Source organism: Osmia bicornis, chromosome 14 (assembly GCF_907164935.1).
Source record: "Osmia bicornis bicornis chromosome 14, iOsmBic2.1, whole genome shotgun sequence".
Classification (NCBI taxonomy): domain Eukaryota; kingdom Metazoa; phylum Arthropoda; class Insecta; order Hymenoptera; family Megachilidae; genus Osmia; species Osmia bicornis.
In genome coordinates this window covers 4,640,866-4,655,276 of record NC_060229.1, presented here as the reverse complement: position 1 = coordinate 4,655,276, position 14,411 = coordinate 4,640,866, and the positions used below count along the sequence as shown (strand labels likewise).

Genomic DNA, 14,411 nt, shown 5'->3' with positions numbered 1-14,411 from the left:
AAATCGCGCCACCGTGGCGACACTTTAGCTACAGGGCTTTTCACTCGATTCACAAAACTTCAAATTCCTTCACCGGCAATTTTTACCGATTCGACGTGTTCCAACCAAAAACACGGGAAACTTTCCTACATATCTTCCACGATCGAATAGTTCTTCGATTCCGCGACGCATTATAAACAGAGCAATAATTTACGAATGACGATTCCGTTCGGGTTCCACTTCAGAGTACTGAAAAATGGGGTGAATTTTTTACACTAATTGCAAGAGAAATATTTTTGCAATTCTAAATTTCTTAAAATTGTGTTTTGATACTTGGAAATTAATTTCAATTTTAACTAATAATTAATCAAAGATTCACCTTAATTTTCCTAACAGAGTATCTATGGGTGAAAATGATAAAAATCTTCTTTCTCGTCTTCCTATTTTACGGTGTCAAAAATTATTTTATTTCCACGAATACGAAACGTTTCTTAGCCAAAGCACCGTGGAATCAAACGATCTCACGTTCGATCGTTTCGTTCTGTGCTCGTCGCGTTACCCTTATTCGAGGGCTACTTTGAACCCCGTGGCAACCGCTTGCAAAACCATCACAACCCCATGGAACATTCTGCACGAGCAATTTAACGTCTAGCCTCGAAGAAACGGTTCGCCGTGCGACGATGGTTGGCGAATAATTCCACTTTCGACGTGACAAGTCGTCGCCCTCGTGTTCGAGTTGCAACGAGAAGGGGTTGGAGTCCCTCCGCTTGTCGTCCGTCTCCAGTCCAAAGAATTAATTAAGACGATGTAATTACCTACTTGGATCCGTTTTAATTCGAATTAGTCCAAGTTGATCCACCGGTAAACCGTGTTTCCAACGAGTTCGCCCAGTTGGCTACGATAAATGCATAAGATCTCCAACTGAGACGAAAGGATTAATTTATGGGTATCTCATCTCCGCCTCAACAGGCGCGTTCAAAGTCAATACCGACATGGTTACATTTTTATTAAAGAAAAGTAGCTTCGCTGCGGGTAGTTTGATCGACGAGTTCATTTATTAGGACGTAGATAAACGAACGTGAATTAACTTCGTTCACTAAAATCTCAAGGGTATACATGTTTTTCTTCCAACACGTGGGTCGATACATTTCCAATTTGACGTAAGAGTAAAACTCATCTTTCCCAAACACGACGATGAATTTCACGGCGAATGCTTTCCAAACAAATCATCGGCAACGCAACGGGGTCGTATGAAAATCCGCGACTGGTTTATTCTCACGGTGTTATTGTTTAATTTCCTCGAACGAACGGACGAACGTTTAGTTTCAATTAACTTCGCAATAATCGTCACGTATTAAATTCAAACGACCCTCCTCGTATTTTCTATTAAACCGTGTTGTTCGGCCACCGCGTGTCCCCATCATCGTCAAAAACGAAAAAAAAAAAAGAGTGCTCGTTTAAACGACCGTACCGTGTCGTAGCAATTCCCTTAATGACTTCCATTTTTCAGAAGCCGTCGCTGGTATCGACCCTCGATTTCGTCGGGACGCACCTTGGCTTAAACCTGGCACTTTATTAAAAGATAAAAATGCAGTCAGAACCTATTACCCCGGAAGCGGTGACGCGTCGTTTTAAAGGAACCTCCGCAAAGGAAGTTGCTGAATTGTATGGCTTATATTCAACAGCTTTTGCTCGAACGCTGGTCCTTAGGTAAATGAGCTCTTATCGCTCGTTCCTTCTTCGCACGAAGCCATAGTAAAAACTTCAGACACCAGCAAACGGCTAGTAGATAGATGCAAGTTCTTATCAGACCCCTTGGTGTATCTCTTATCGTCGGCCATTTCACTGTCGCGAATAAACCTCGTGAACTTGTGGCACGAAGAAAGGATTGGTCGAGTGTGCGGGGGTAGGATAAAGTGATAAGTGTGCGTTTGGGTACTCGCTGTCCATGGCGAAGGAGCGTGGAACTCGCGAGAGGACTTATAAGGGGTACTTATTTCGCGAGTGCACTTTCAACGAGTGCTAATTTCGAAAGTGGACTTTCGACGCGTGTAAAACTTGCTAAAAGAGTTACTAAATTCGCGAGTGGACTTCGAACGCGTGTAAAACTTGTTAAAAGAGTTCCAAAGCGTACTAAATTTACGAGTGAACTTCCAACGCGTGTAAAACTCGCTAGAAGAGTTCCAAAGCGTATTAAATTGGCGAGTGGACTTCCGACGCGTGTAAATCTCGCTAGAAGAGTTCCAAAGCGTACTAAATTCGCGGGTGGGCTTTCAACGCGTGTGTAACTCACACGGAGTGGAATGTTAGTGTCCAAGTGTTGCAGTGTTACTAAATCCTTACGAAATTCCGCGTTGCACGCGAACAGACCGCGAAACGGAAGAAAGGAAGGAAAGAAGCCGCTCGAGGAGGCATTATTAAAGCAACGGGCCTTTAAACCGGCGGCTAGGTTCGCGTTTACGTGGGCAGAGCGAAAAGTATGCGGCACCAAGCACGATGAAGGGGCCAAGAATCGGTGGCTCAGCGAGCGGGAAAAAGCTGGACTTCTGCCAAGAACCGCGTCACGGTTGGACAGTGTTGCTGGTGTATTTGGGCATCTGTGCCTTGATGCCTGTCACGATCTTTGCTGGTTGGTATTCGATCCTTACTTTCTTCTATTTGCCGCCTACTTCTACGACCACCTTTCTCTAACACCGTTTCGAGTATGAGAAACATCGATTGTTTTGAAATATTGTACGAGCGCGGTTCAATATGGAACAACGAACGAAATTTCAATGGTTAAATAAGCGAAATTCTTTGAAAATAACCTGGAATGTGATTTTTGCCGTTTCGACATGTGTAACGTTTCCCGCTATTCAATACACGCTTTTATTAACTTTATTCCGTTGATCAGAGTTACCTGGCGAGCAAACAACACGAATGTTTCAATGTTTTTCCCACGTTTGTTGGGGTTTTATATTCTTTATGAATAGCGGGATGTTTTCCATTTTTCGGTGCTAACGCAATTTGTTTAACAGTTTCATAGAGGAAAATTAAACGAGAGGGTGCTCGAGGGTTCTTTCGATGATAACGAAGGAAAGTTTCTTGCATTTATTTTCAGGACTTGAATTCTGATGATTTTACGAGGAAAATGAATTGTATAAATCACGGTACGATCATCAGGCCTAGTCGTAAATTGAATTTTACCGAAGTTTCCTCACAAATCTCGTAGGATGGCCGTCTAAGCGTCGCCAACTCCATTTCTTTCGAATTCCACTTAAATTGCCGTGTCTTTGGTGACGAGTCAATTTTAGAATGTTTGTTTCCTCTAAGAAACCTGTATCCATTTACATAATGGCAATGGAAGAGTGAAAATAAAAAAAAATATAGAGTGACTGTTGTATTTGGAGCAATAAAAGTGGTATTTTATATAAATGACATTTAAATATCATTTTTCGCAAAATTAACTGATTAAACCTTCAATGTCTGCGCGATACGTTTCCATATTTTTCACTGGATCGATTTGATCGCCGGGCCCCTGCAATCCGCACCGTATCATCGGAATTCCATTCGCCGTCAATTAACTGCGTTTCGCGTTCCAATCTAACCCTGGATAATTAATGTAGAGAATTTTAATCGACGTTGTGCTCGATCCGTTCGATTCGATCGGAAACGCGTTAACGAGCTCCGGTTCGTCGATCGGAAAGTTCGAAACAGCTCCGGATTCGAACAATGCAAAACAAAACCAGGCAACTGTTTCTCTTGAAAATAGATTTTGTTTTGGAAACAGCCGTGTCAACAGCGGGCTAAAGAACTCGAATCGGATGATTCTATCAGAGACACGATTCTTTGGTATCTTTGGACAGAAATCAATTCAATATCTTTCAAGAAGAATAATTAAAAATTTAGAAAATGGAAGGGTAAATTTATTCTAAAATATAAAATTTTCTATTTAAAGGATTAATTCTTCCTAAATAAGGGTAGTTGACGAAGCAAAACTTGTCTGTCCTTCGAATTTTTATAAGAAATTGAAAAATGAAGTCACGAGTGACAGGCATCAGGGGTGAATTTATTCTCGAAATAAGACAACGTGCCCGTCTTCGTTTCCATGTTTTTTCCGAGGAAACAGCCGCTTTATGACACGCACGTGCTGCCGTAAAAGTCCCCGCACACTGGCGAACCAACACGGATCCATTGCTCAGCTCCGACGATTTCAAATGTGCCTGGCTGCATAAGCACTTCCGTTAAATCTGTGTCAGAGGGAACACGAACTGTAATTTTTTTTTTTCACTTCCCCTCGCACCCCGCGGATTCGAGCGATCCAATTTGACCGTTTCTTTGTATCACGGAGAGGAATTAAAAGATAGAAATCGAATTAAACTGGAGTAATCACGGTTAGACTCGGCGTGGTTTTAATTAAATTGAAACCTCACCTGATCAAAAACTGTCTTTCGTTTCTTATTCTCCCTGTCTCTGTATCATAGCTAAGCTCCTGGCAATATGCTGACTTTTTTCTTTCTTTGGGTTATTTCAACTTGCTTTATTTTTAATTTCATGGTAAAATTAAATTTATGTCTTTGTTAACAAATAGGAACAGCTGTTTATCATTTCATTTTCAATATCAAAAATAAGGATTATGAATCTATGAACTGACCATCTGGTTTCAGCATCATAAACAGTTCTAAAGATGGTTTCACCGTTCTCAAACGAGGACATTGAGCTAAAGCAGGGCACGCAGCTAGCTGCATAAACAATCACACGATTGGGGTTTTTGACACAAGATTCCTTTGAAAAATATAAACAAATGAAACGTTTCGCATCTCCCAATATTTGCAGTGTTGCAATGATAATTTCAAAACGATCCTTAACCCTTTTTCTATTAAAATTATCAGATGTAAAAAGTATCCAAAGTTAACCAAAGTTTCATGAATAAAATTATTTTAATCACGTTAACGCGTTGAATTTAATATATAAACGTGGAGGAACGTTTTCCAGGTAAAACGGCTGTAACGAAAGAGTTAAAGAAAAGTTGTACTTTCGTTTTGCAAGTACCGGCTATTCTCGGACAACGGTTTCATTTAATTTCGTTTCATCTCCGGGAGAAGTATGAACACCGGGCAAGGCAGGGAATGTAAATTAATAAATTTAAAAGTTAAATAATTCCTGCTGGAAGTTCGGTGTCGCGCGGTGGTCGCGGTGCTTAAAATTCAGAAAGGGCAAAGAAAATAAAAAAAAACAATATCACCCACCCGTTCGTGGTGTATTCTAAACAACCCCGCAAACTACATTTATACGTAAATAATGTAACAACTCGCGTCGATACGTTTTACGAACTCTTATCCGTGTCAGTTTAGGGAAATTAGTTGGCGGTTGAAAAAAAGTTACCTTCCCATTTTTCCCCGGCAACTCCGCTCCTACGAAAACTTCCTCGTATTAAATTTAATGCGGGGAAATTCGTGCAAGTTTAAAACCGCGTACCAAAACTTTCGCGAAGTGTCGCGTATTAATAACACTTCCGAAATATCACCCGCGGTCGTAATTCAAATATCCGCGACTCGATTTCCATAATACTTTCCTCGATTCATTTTTTTTCTTTTACAACCCGGTGAAAATTCTTTGTCGAGGAGAAATATAAAAATCTCGACTCTTGAAAGGGATCGTTTCAAAAATCGTAAAATCATTGTAAGGGTTTCATAATGGCACCAAGGGAACCTAAAATCACACGAAAGGAGAAATGAAATTTACCATGGAATTAAACGTTCCATCTTGTTCAATTTCTTTTTCCTGTCTGCTGCTTTTTTCTCTCCTTTTTGTAAAATAAAACACGAAACACACCATCGTTGCACAAATTAACTCGACAAACAAATAGGGGGAGAGTTTCGGCGTCGTTTAATTGTAATGTTTACCCTGTGTCGCGTAACGCGTGCTCGTTCACGGAGCGAACGTTAAAGGATAATTTCGAACGCGAGCGAATCGCCGCTTTGAATGAAACCAGATAATTAGAGGTTGTCGCGTTAAATCGCCGGTATAATTTCGTGGATCGTCACGTGGATTTCCATAGGTTTGCACAGGGAATCGAATCTAGCGATCCAGGTTCAATTAAGCAAACGTCTGTTTCGGAGAATCACAATCGCGTAAATTTTATCCTCTCGTTGTGGGCCTGTTTAGATTTTCAACAGCCTCTGAATTTATTCAACTAATTAGCATTGTTGCCATGAAAACTTGAAATTTATAAAGGATACCTATATCTGTTGTTCCTGAAGAATAATACCCAAGAGCAAACCGCGAAGAATATACCAGTATTCTTGAAAATCGTCTCCAGACATCCTGAAGAGTCTTGGTTATCCTGGTGAGAGGGTGGTGACCTAGGCGCCAGCAGTTACTTACGCTTAGGACAATTTACCTTAATTAATTAACCGGCGTTGCGACGGTCTGCTAATTTATGCTCATGGAATGATTCACTGCCCCCCTCTTTCTACGCCTTTCATTTCGTTCTCTTATTCGTTCAATTTCGCGAGGAAAATTTCGGCGCGGATCTCTCTCCGGAGACAGATAGATGAGCCGTTCTAATTAGAAGTCGTCCGGAACGCTTTGGATTGCACTCGAGAATCCGGGTGACCGGCCGCGTCCCATTTTGCAATCTTCTCCACGGCGGGAGTGCTTAAACGACCCCGACTTGATTGTCTCGGAATAAAATACGCACTGAAGGTAACGTTTCCTTCGTAGTCGTTTCGAAGAATAAAAGGGTTTACTTGTTGCTTGTTTCAATGCGTGTTAATTTCCTTTCCATTCCCCGCTCGTTATCGCGTCCATTCCGTTCGTTTCCTCTTGGAAATTTTACAAATAAGCGATTTCAAGATATCCGAGTCTGCAGGTGAAATGATAATTTAAAAAAGAGATAATTGAAAAATTCAGACATTCAGATGCGAGAGTTCAAACTTTTAATTAGGATCTCTTGATCATTAAAGCACCGGACAAGACGCAGTGAAAATAAACTTTTAATTGTTCGCGACGCGAGAACGAGTACGAATAGAAACTCCTAGCAAAGTTGACAAGTTGAAAAAGATTCTCTGAAGATCTTACAGTTTAGCGAATTTGCATTGGTAGATAGCCCAAGAATTGAAGAAACAATATGCTGAAATTTAATATTAAAAATTTACCATTATATTCATGGTCTTCTTGGCACCATGCACCCTCATGAATACCAAGAATTCGTCCAGAAGGTCGGCGACGCACGGGACCAAGAATCCATTCGAAGGAACCATGCAATCTGTTGTGTTGGATCAATTCAATCAAGTAAAGGGAGTTCGACACAACCACGAATTTCCCTAACAGCATTTCATTAACAAACTAATGCGGTCAGCAAAACGTGATCCTGTCTGCAAATAGAGAAATTCCTGTCCTCCACTTTCGTAATATTAAAACGACCCAAGCATAGAATATTTCTATTAAATTCTCGGTTTTAATATGCATACCACATCTATTTATTTAAAATGATTATCTTGTTTCAGAGTTTATTCGAAAGATTTCAGAAGTTCGTAAAAATCTGTGCTATTGCCTCGCTTACCAGTTAGATTAATCGTCTTTAAATTCTTTTCAAACCTTGTAACAAGGTTTCGGAATTTTGAAATTAAATTCAGACTCTCTTATTACAAGTTCAAAACCCATGCAACTCTGCATGGAACAAGAACTCGTGGCAGCAAACCGGTAGCAGCTTTTCCTTCGAACAATTTCTCCTTTCAGGACAAATGTACAGTCAGGATTTCTTGTTCGGATAGTTAGAAACCGTTCGACAGAGTTTCGAGTGCCAGGGTAACTCCCTACCGTGAACTTTGAGTTTTCCGGTTCGTTATGGTTTCGCGAATTTACACGAGCTTCAACGCGTTTCCTCTGGCTGATTGTTTTCTGGATCTATTTTGCGGCATTGCTCGATTACACCTTCTCGAACTTCGATTTTTATTTATCTTGAAACGATGATTTCAATTCGAGAAAAATTCACGTTTCGTTTTATTTTCTCTTTTATTTTACCTCCAAGTTCCCAGTGTCTGAGCAAAAGCCGTCTTCTTACCCCAAACATTTGGCTCACCGAATTTTTCTCACATTAACGACCCTCGAGATAAATGGCTCTTTTTTACCGAAGCCATATACCACGTGTGAACGCGGTCACGAAAAACACGGCACACAACCGAGGTACATTTATTCGATTCGAGTTGTTACATGAATCATTGTCCCATTGTAGCAAAAAAACCAGACGATTTCTGTTAAAAACTTTATCAGAGAAAAGTCTCTTTATCCGATTAATATCGCACTGAAAGGTTTCCTTAACGATCTTTAAAGTCTTAACGACTGTTCGATTAAAACAACCGTGAAACTATATAATTAACGATCCTGCACGATGAAAGAAAAAGCTTAATAAATCACATTATTCGCAATATCAGCTCAAAGGACATTCTCCCGGCCCGATATGAATATAATACAGAGAGGAAGAATTTATTCCACAAAATCCTATTATTGTCTCGCTTTTATATGAAACCGTAAAGTAATTCTCTTTTAATATCAAACATTATTTGCTTATTCAGTCAACCGAACCGCAGCGTGTAATATTTTATACCGCGAGGTCGTTAAAAATATTCTTCGTTAGACGTGAAAATATTTTCTGGATCAACCTTGCGTACATACGCGTCGTTTCGAACGCGGATTACGCAGGGTAAAACGAAACGCGTGTGCCTATCTGCCGCGTTATCAGCTTCCACGATCATTCGTGCGGTTAAAACGAATTCTCGTGGCTGTAATAACAACCCGGTCGTTTCGTCGATACACGAAATCCCGTGGATCTCTTCGGGATGACGAACGAGGAGATCAGATAGTATAAATGGAAAATTCGTTCTGTATTAAAATTTCAAACATCAAAGTGTTAATATGGTACTTGAAAAAATGGAAACTGTACAATTTGCGCGTAAGTGTGTGAAACCGAAGAGCATCAACCCAGTCGAAACTTTCCAATTATGGAACTGGAATGAGATTTATGACGAAAAGGTTCACGGTTCGATTTCGCTCAACTGTCGCCACGAAATTAATTTTTTAACGCTCGATCAGACGCGCGGGGGAGTGACTCCGATTTCACGGTGAAATTAATTCGTTGGAGATCGAATTAACCATCGGGCAATCGGTCGGCGCGCAGGTGCGAACGTCTTTTCGGACCATTTGTAGATCAATTATCGACAAGTTACAGCGATGTCTACGCGTCTGACGCACGTGACCCGAATTCGATTTGACCGGATGCTGCGGGATGCGACTGGATTACCGGATGTGTCGAATATCACGCCATAATTTCGTCGACCTTGTTTGTCGGCTGATACCGTGGTGCCAGCAAGCTGTTTGAGGGTTGAATCAACATATCCTGGAGGAAGGGGTCGTTGCGAAGGATTAGGTCGATGCGAATTTAAAATTCCTAGATCCCTTGAAGCGGTGAAATTAATTAAAAGCGGAAGGAGAAATCGAAGAAATCATATTTCTCATCGTTAACGTCATCAGATCTCGCGTTGGATAAAAATTATGGTAATTAGATGAAAGAAGAGTAATAAAGAGAAGGGCGAAGGAATAACGAAGAATTAAACCCTTAACGACTATAAAACCAATAAAATTTCTTGGTAGCTTTCTATGAATGTCTATAAATAAAACAGAAGGGAAATCAAGAGTGATCGATGAAATAAAAGTGCAGTGATGGCCAGATTGTTGTCCAGCATGTAACGAAGAGGAGTTTGGGGATTTGCGAACGTCACAGAGCTCGCAACAGAGCCTGTGGACTGTTAATTCGGCTCTGACGCCGTGATTTAGAGTTGTTCCCTGCGTTTACACACAATGTGCGTGTTGCGTGCACGCGTGGGTGGACGCTGCACTGTATATACGTGTATAGACACGCGTGGTTGCTCCTTATGTATTCTGGGATCTCGCGAACAAACGAATGTTTTCCTGTTTACGTTACCCGAAGTCGAATTCTCGACGAACCGATGCCGTCATCGAGTTCACCGTTTTTACTGACGTTTCTATCGCTTCTGTTGACGGAGACTCAGCTTCCAGTTAAATTCCTCCGTTTCATCGAGGACCATATTTCTTCTTCCATATTAATGGGTTTCGCTGCAACATCAGAACTTCCCGTGACATCGGACCCTTAATTCATTATCGGTAGCGAAATCGTAAGCAAAGTATTCGATTCAAAGTGTTAGGAGGACGATTTTACTGACTCGAGTCTAAAATTAGCGCCCGATACGTTCTTAGCAAATTGCATCTGGCGCGAACGAGGCCGTGATTCCGGCACGGAACCTTGTCATTTTTTCCCTACCCTCGTTCCATCGTTCCTTATTTATTATCTCCTTCTTCCTTTTTTTTTTTTTGCAGCAATCTGTCGTTCCTGCTCCTCCCATTCGGTGACCCGTTCTTATTGCATTTCCTTTCGCCGTTCTTTCTTCATCTGCCCCGTTTCTTGTCTCAACTCCCTCGATCTTCCTATCGTTTCCAACCCTCCACGCGTCTGTCCGCGTACCCTTCTCTCCTTCCACCGTCTTCATTCCCGTTCCTTCACAATTTCCACCCGATACGCCCGTGTGCTGACGGGCCAATGGGTTTCCGGAAAGCATTTGCTACGGTTTCTTCTTCCATCTTACGACCGTTACAGGATACGCGAGTCGGACGTGCACGTTAACCCCTACCTCTATTCCTACTGCCTTCTTGTTCTACTTTTATGCATTCGCTGCACCGTGGTTTGGATATAAACGTGAAAAATGGCAGACGGACAGGAATTTTTGGTTCCTGGATGCGCTCGCTTTTCTTGCAACGTCGTTTTAAGAAACCCTGGCAATTTTTGCGCACTTTATAATTGTCGCTAGAAATCGATATAATTATCTTCTATCGAGAAGGTGTATTTTCACGAAATATTAAATTTCATCGATAGAATTGCTTTAGAAATGAACGATAAAAATAACGAAAGCTCTCGCTACTCCTCTTTCCCATTTCTCCGAGCTTTTCAAAACAATACATTAGAAGCGAGTTGCACAATGATTAAATTACTCGAACAACAGGCATCGTAATGGAATAATACCCGTGGTAATTGCATTGTGCAACTAATTGGAGGGACGAGCTTCGCACTTTGACCAAGCTGGTATTATCCTTGCGCGAAATGCTTCCTTTTAGAACTCGAGTGCACACACGCGTTCCTCTGTACAGAAATAAATTATTTCATATGTCCATTTTTTGCACGACCTTATTTTTTCGTTCCATCGTTTCCGCTTGCTGCAATTCAGACATTAATATCGCAAAGGTTTACAAATAAACTTTCTTTGTTTTCCAATACCTCCTCTGTCTCTGTATAATTTTACATATTGGTCAACGTTGTTTAACCAGCTCCTGTCGCTTATAAAATAAACACCCTCTGGTCGGTGAATATTTTCCACGATACTCGATATTATTCTTCGCCGATGTATTTATTTTTCGCAATTTCCTGCTTCTTGTTTCGCATCATGAAACACCTACCGGTGCCGTGGAATTCGAGATGCGGTTTTATTTTCATCACGCGGAAAAGAAACGGGGAAACGGAGGAATTGATATTCATCTGCGAGTAATAAAAATTGATGCTAGAAAAGTCACGTGCGTGTGCAATCTTTTCGACGTGAAATTTTTACGTCAGTTTTATGACGTTTCTTCTTGCCAGAGTCAATTGCAGTTGCGTCGTTTGATGATTGCATTCTACGGCCTTGAAATCTACGAGGGGACAATTGTCGTTAATGGCTCCCTGCAACGTGAACAAGTAATCCTATGAACGAAAGAGACGTAAGGGTACTTCTTTCTATACCCTCCTGTAATTCATCCTCAATTTAATGCCTATTACGTGCATCCATCTTAATTTATCCTTAAACGAAACCGATAATCGTTCCTCGATTCGCAGGATGCAAAGAACAATGGTGAAAAATCGAAGAGAAGCGAAAAATGCTTGACAAAAGAAAAATTGCTTACAGATTTATGACAGTTCCCGGGTATTTTCTCAAGTACCATGGATCACTTTTCAAACATTATCTCCGAATTTCGTTAGGGAAATATTGTTTCGTGGACGTTTCATTATCAGCCGGATATCGAGGATACGCCAAATCCACGCTCGTTTTATTTGTTTCCCGCGGATCGCTAATTAAAAGCTGCGCCCGTCTGACGATTCGTACGTCTCAGTCAGTAGTTTGTAATTAATTTTATTGAAATCGAACGAAATCCCGTCGCGTCCGACGCCAATATAAAAGTTGGATCGTGGAAATCAATCGGCGAAGGGCGCGAGGTGGGAGACGCGGAACAAAATATCGGTCGAAATGCGAGAGGGAACGAGATTGAACTTTCGACCTGATCTTCGTCGCGCCGTTTCAGCCAGACAGCCTCGCATTTGGTGCAAATTGCAAACTTTGATGCTGTCCTCTTCTGCTCAGCTTTTTCAATAAACCGTGGAATCGCGAGAGGAAAGAAAATTGCCCGAGCCTCGAAGAAACGGCAAGAGAACAGGAGAAAAAAAATGAGTTGTGGCAGTTTCTTAAAGATTGCCATTGTCTTTATGATATTACACAATTTATCACCCGTTCAATCCTGCGTAAAACAAATAAAAACGGGAGCGTTTATCATTTATCATCTGTATCAACACTTTCAATTCTGAATGCGAACAGTCGTTAGGCGACAAACGTCTCGCGAAATGCACATCACTCGCCGGATTGATCGTCGCGCATTAATTTTCCCAGTTGGGAGAGGAAAAAAAAAAATTCACTCGGACCGGACAGCTTCCGTTTCGACGTTGAGATATCGTGTTCCGTCATTCTGACGGACAGGAACGGGCCGCTGAACGGATCGTTAGGCGAATTAAAAAAAAATAGACCGTATACCCGGTCGAGTGATTTCTTCTTTTTACGAGTGCGGCTACCAAACCACCTACAAACTTCACCCATGGAAACCCAGAAAGCTTTCTCGCCTTTCCCGCATTTTTCAAGCCTCACCCTGACCCTTTTCTCACCCCTGTATTCGACCCTTTACCCTCCTCCGCCAACCCTTTATCCGCCTTCTTTTCCTCGCCGTTTTTCTTTCCCTCGTATCCTCCTTTTTTATCCCCGTTTCTCCATTCAGAAACAAACGTTATCATAATTTCCCCGACAACCACGCTCGCGGTTTCGTACACGAAAAGGTCATTTAATTTTATTATTTGAAATAACACTCTTGTCCCGAGTAACAAAGAAATATCTGCTTTTTTTTCACCCTTCGCACGAGATGAATTAAGGCCGTTCGAATGGTTTTTCTTCGAATATATTTCGCATTGTATCTTCGGGATCATGGAACTGCTTTTACCGTGATGAGAAAGGTAAATCGAGGGAAATATACGCGCAACGCTCATTACGCTGATTCTTTTAGATTTCCTTGTAATGCAATTTGATTTGATTTCGTAGCCTGTCAGCTGGGAGATCGGTTGAAATTTCTCTTGTTTCAAGAAGATTGCATTCTTCAATTTGTAACATCGCAACGACGTTATTGTTGCGTCGTTTTTCTTCTTTATAATTTGTAGACAAGTACTTAGCTTGCCGACACTTGACACAGTTCCGCGGATCGCAAAGAGGTAAAGTGCACGGAAGAATTTGTACCAGACATGGAAAGAGCTCTTACAATTTTTACCCCGGCTTTCTCTTTTGTTTCGCTGTCTCTATTCTTGTTTCCTATCCCTCTCTCTCTCCATCCAGTCGTTTTCTCTAAAGTTGAAAAAGTCGAGTTCAGTTTAGTTTTATTAGCAGCGCACTACCTTTTCTTTAACTGAAAGTCTTCGTTTTCGTAACTTTCCCGGTGGTACGTCAATTTACCACTTTTTCCCGGCGCAAACGCTCGTTTCGTCCCTTTCCATCCCTCGTTTCTCGTCTAATTTCGCAACTGGCTAATTAATTGTAACAGTATGGACAGTTGCCTGCATCAGCCAGCTAAATAGACAGAAACCTGTTTTTTCCTTCGCCCGAGTTAAAAAAGGCACGATAACGTTGTTGATGAAAGGACGAAATTTGTTTCGTCGCGCTCGGCTGCCGGCTAATTTATTCATCAGCTTCGTGACGATGAATTTTTACAAAGACACAGGAGTGTCACTCGGGAAAATGAGAAACAACACTGGAGAAACGTACGAAAAATGTACCGCGGACGATCCAGTTAAAAAAGAACAGAGAAACGGTTGAAATATTATTTTTAAATGAGTAACAGCTGTTTCATCCGCGAGAACTTAATCTTCACTTGACAAAATGTGGCAGGACTGGCAAATTTCACCCTTTGCTCCTGCGTGAATTACACACGGTTTATAATCCGTGGCACGACTTGCCGCAATAAGATGGGTGCACGAGCGCGGGTGCAAACACACGTGTCGAACACGTGGCGCGTTCTCCGGCTTCGGGTTGACGAGCTCG

At 41.5% G+C, this 14,411-nt stretch overlaps 1 protein-coding gene and 1 long non-coding RNA gene across 2 annotated transcripts in view; one reads left to right on the top strand and one right to left on the bottom strand.

The window, feature by feature from the left end:
- LOC114872727 (lachesin-like) overlaps nt 1–14,411 on the top strand; it is a 73,191-nt gene that overhangs the window by 2,951 nt on the left and 55,829 nt on the right. Inside the window, exon 2 of the mRNA XM_029180280.2 lies at nt 1,490–2,608. Coding sequence (XP_029036113.1) covers nt 2,476–2,608 — 133 coding nt within the window. The 5' untranslated portion in view covers nt 1,490–2,475. The remainder of the gene's footprint in view (nt 1–1,489; nt 2,609–14,411) is intronic.
- The window catches only part of LOC114872728, a 51,420-nt gene that overhangs the window by 11,658 nt on the left and 25,351 nt on the right, over nt 1–14,411 (bottom strand). The window lies entirely within an intron of this gene.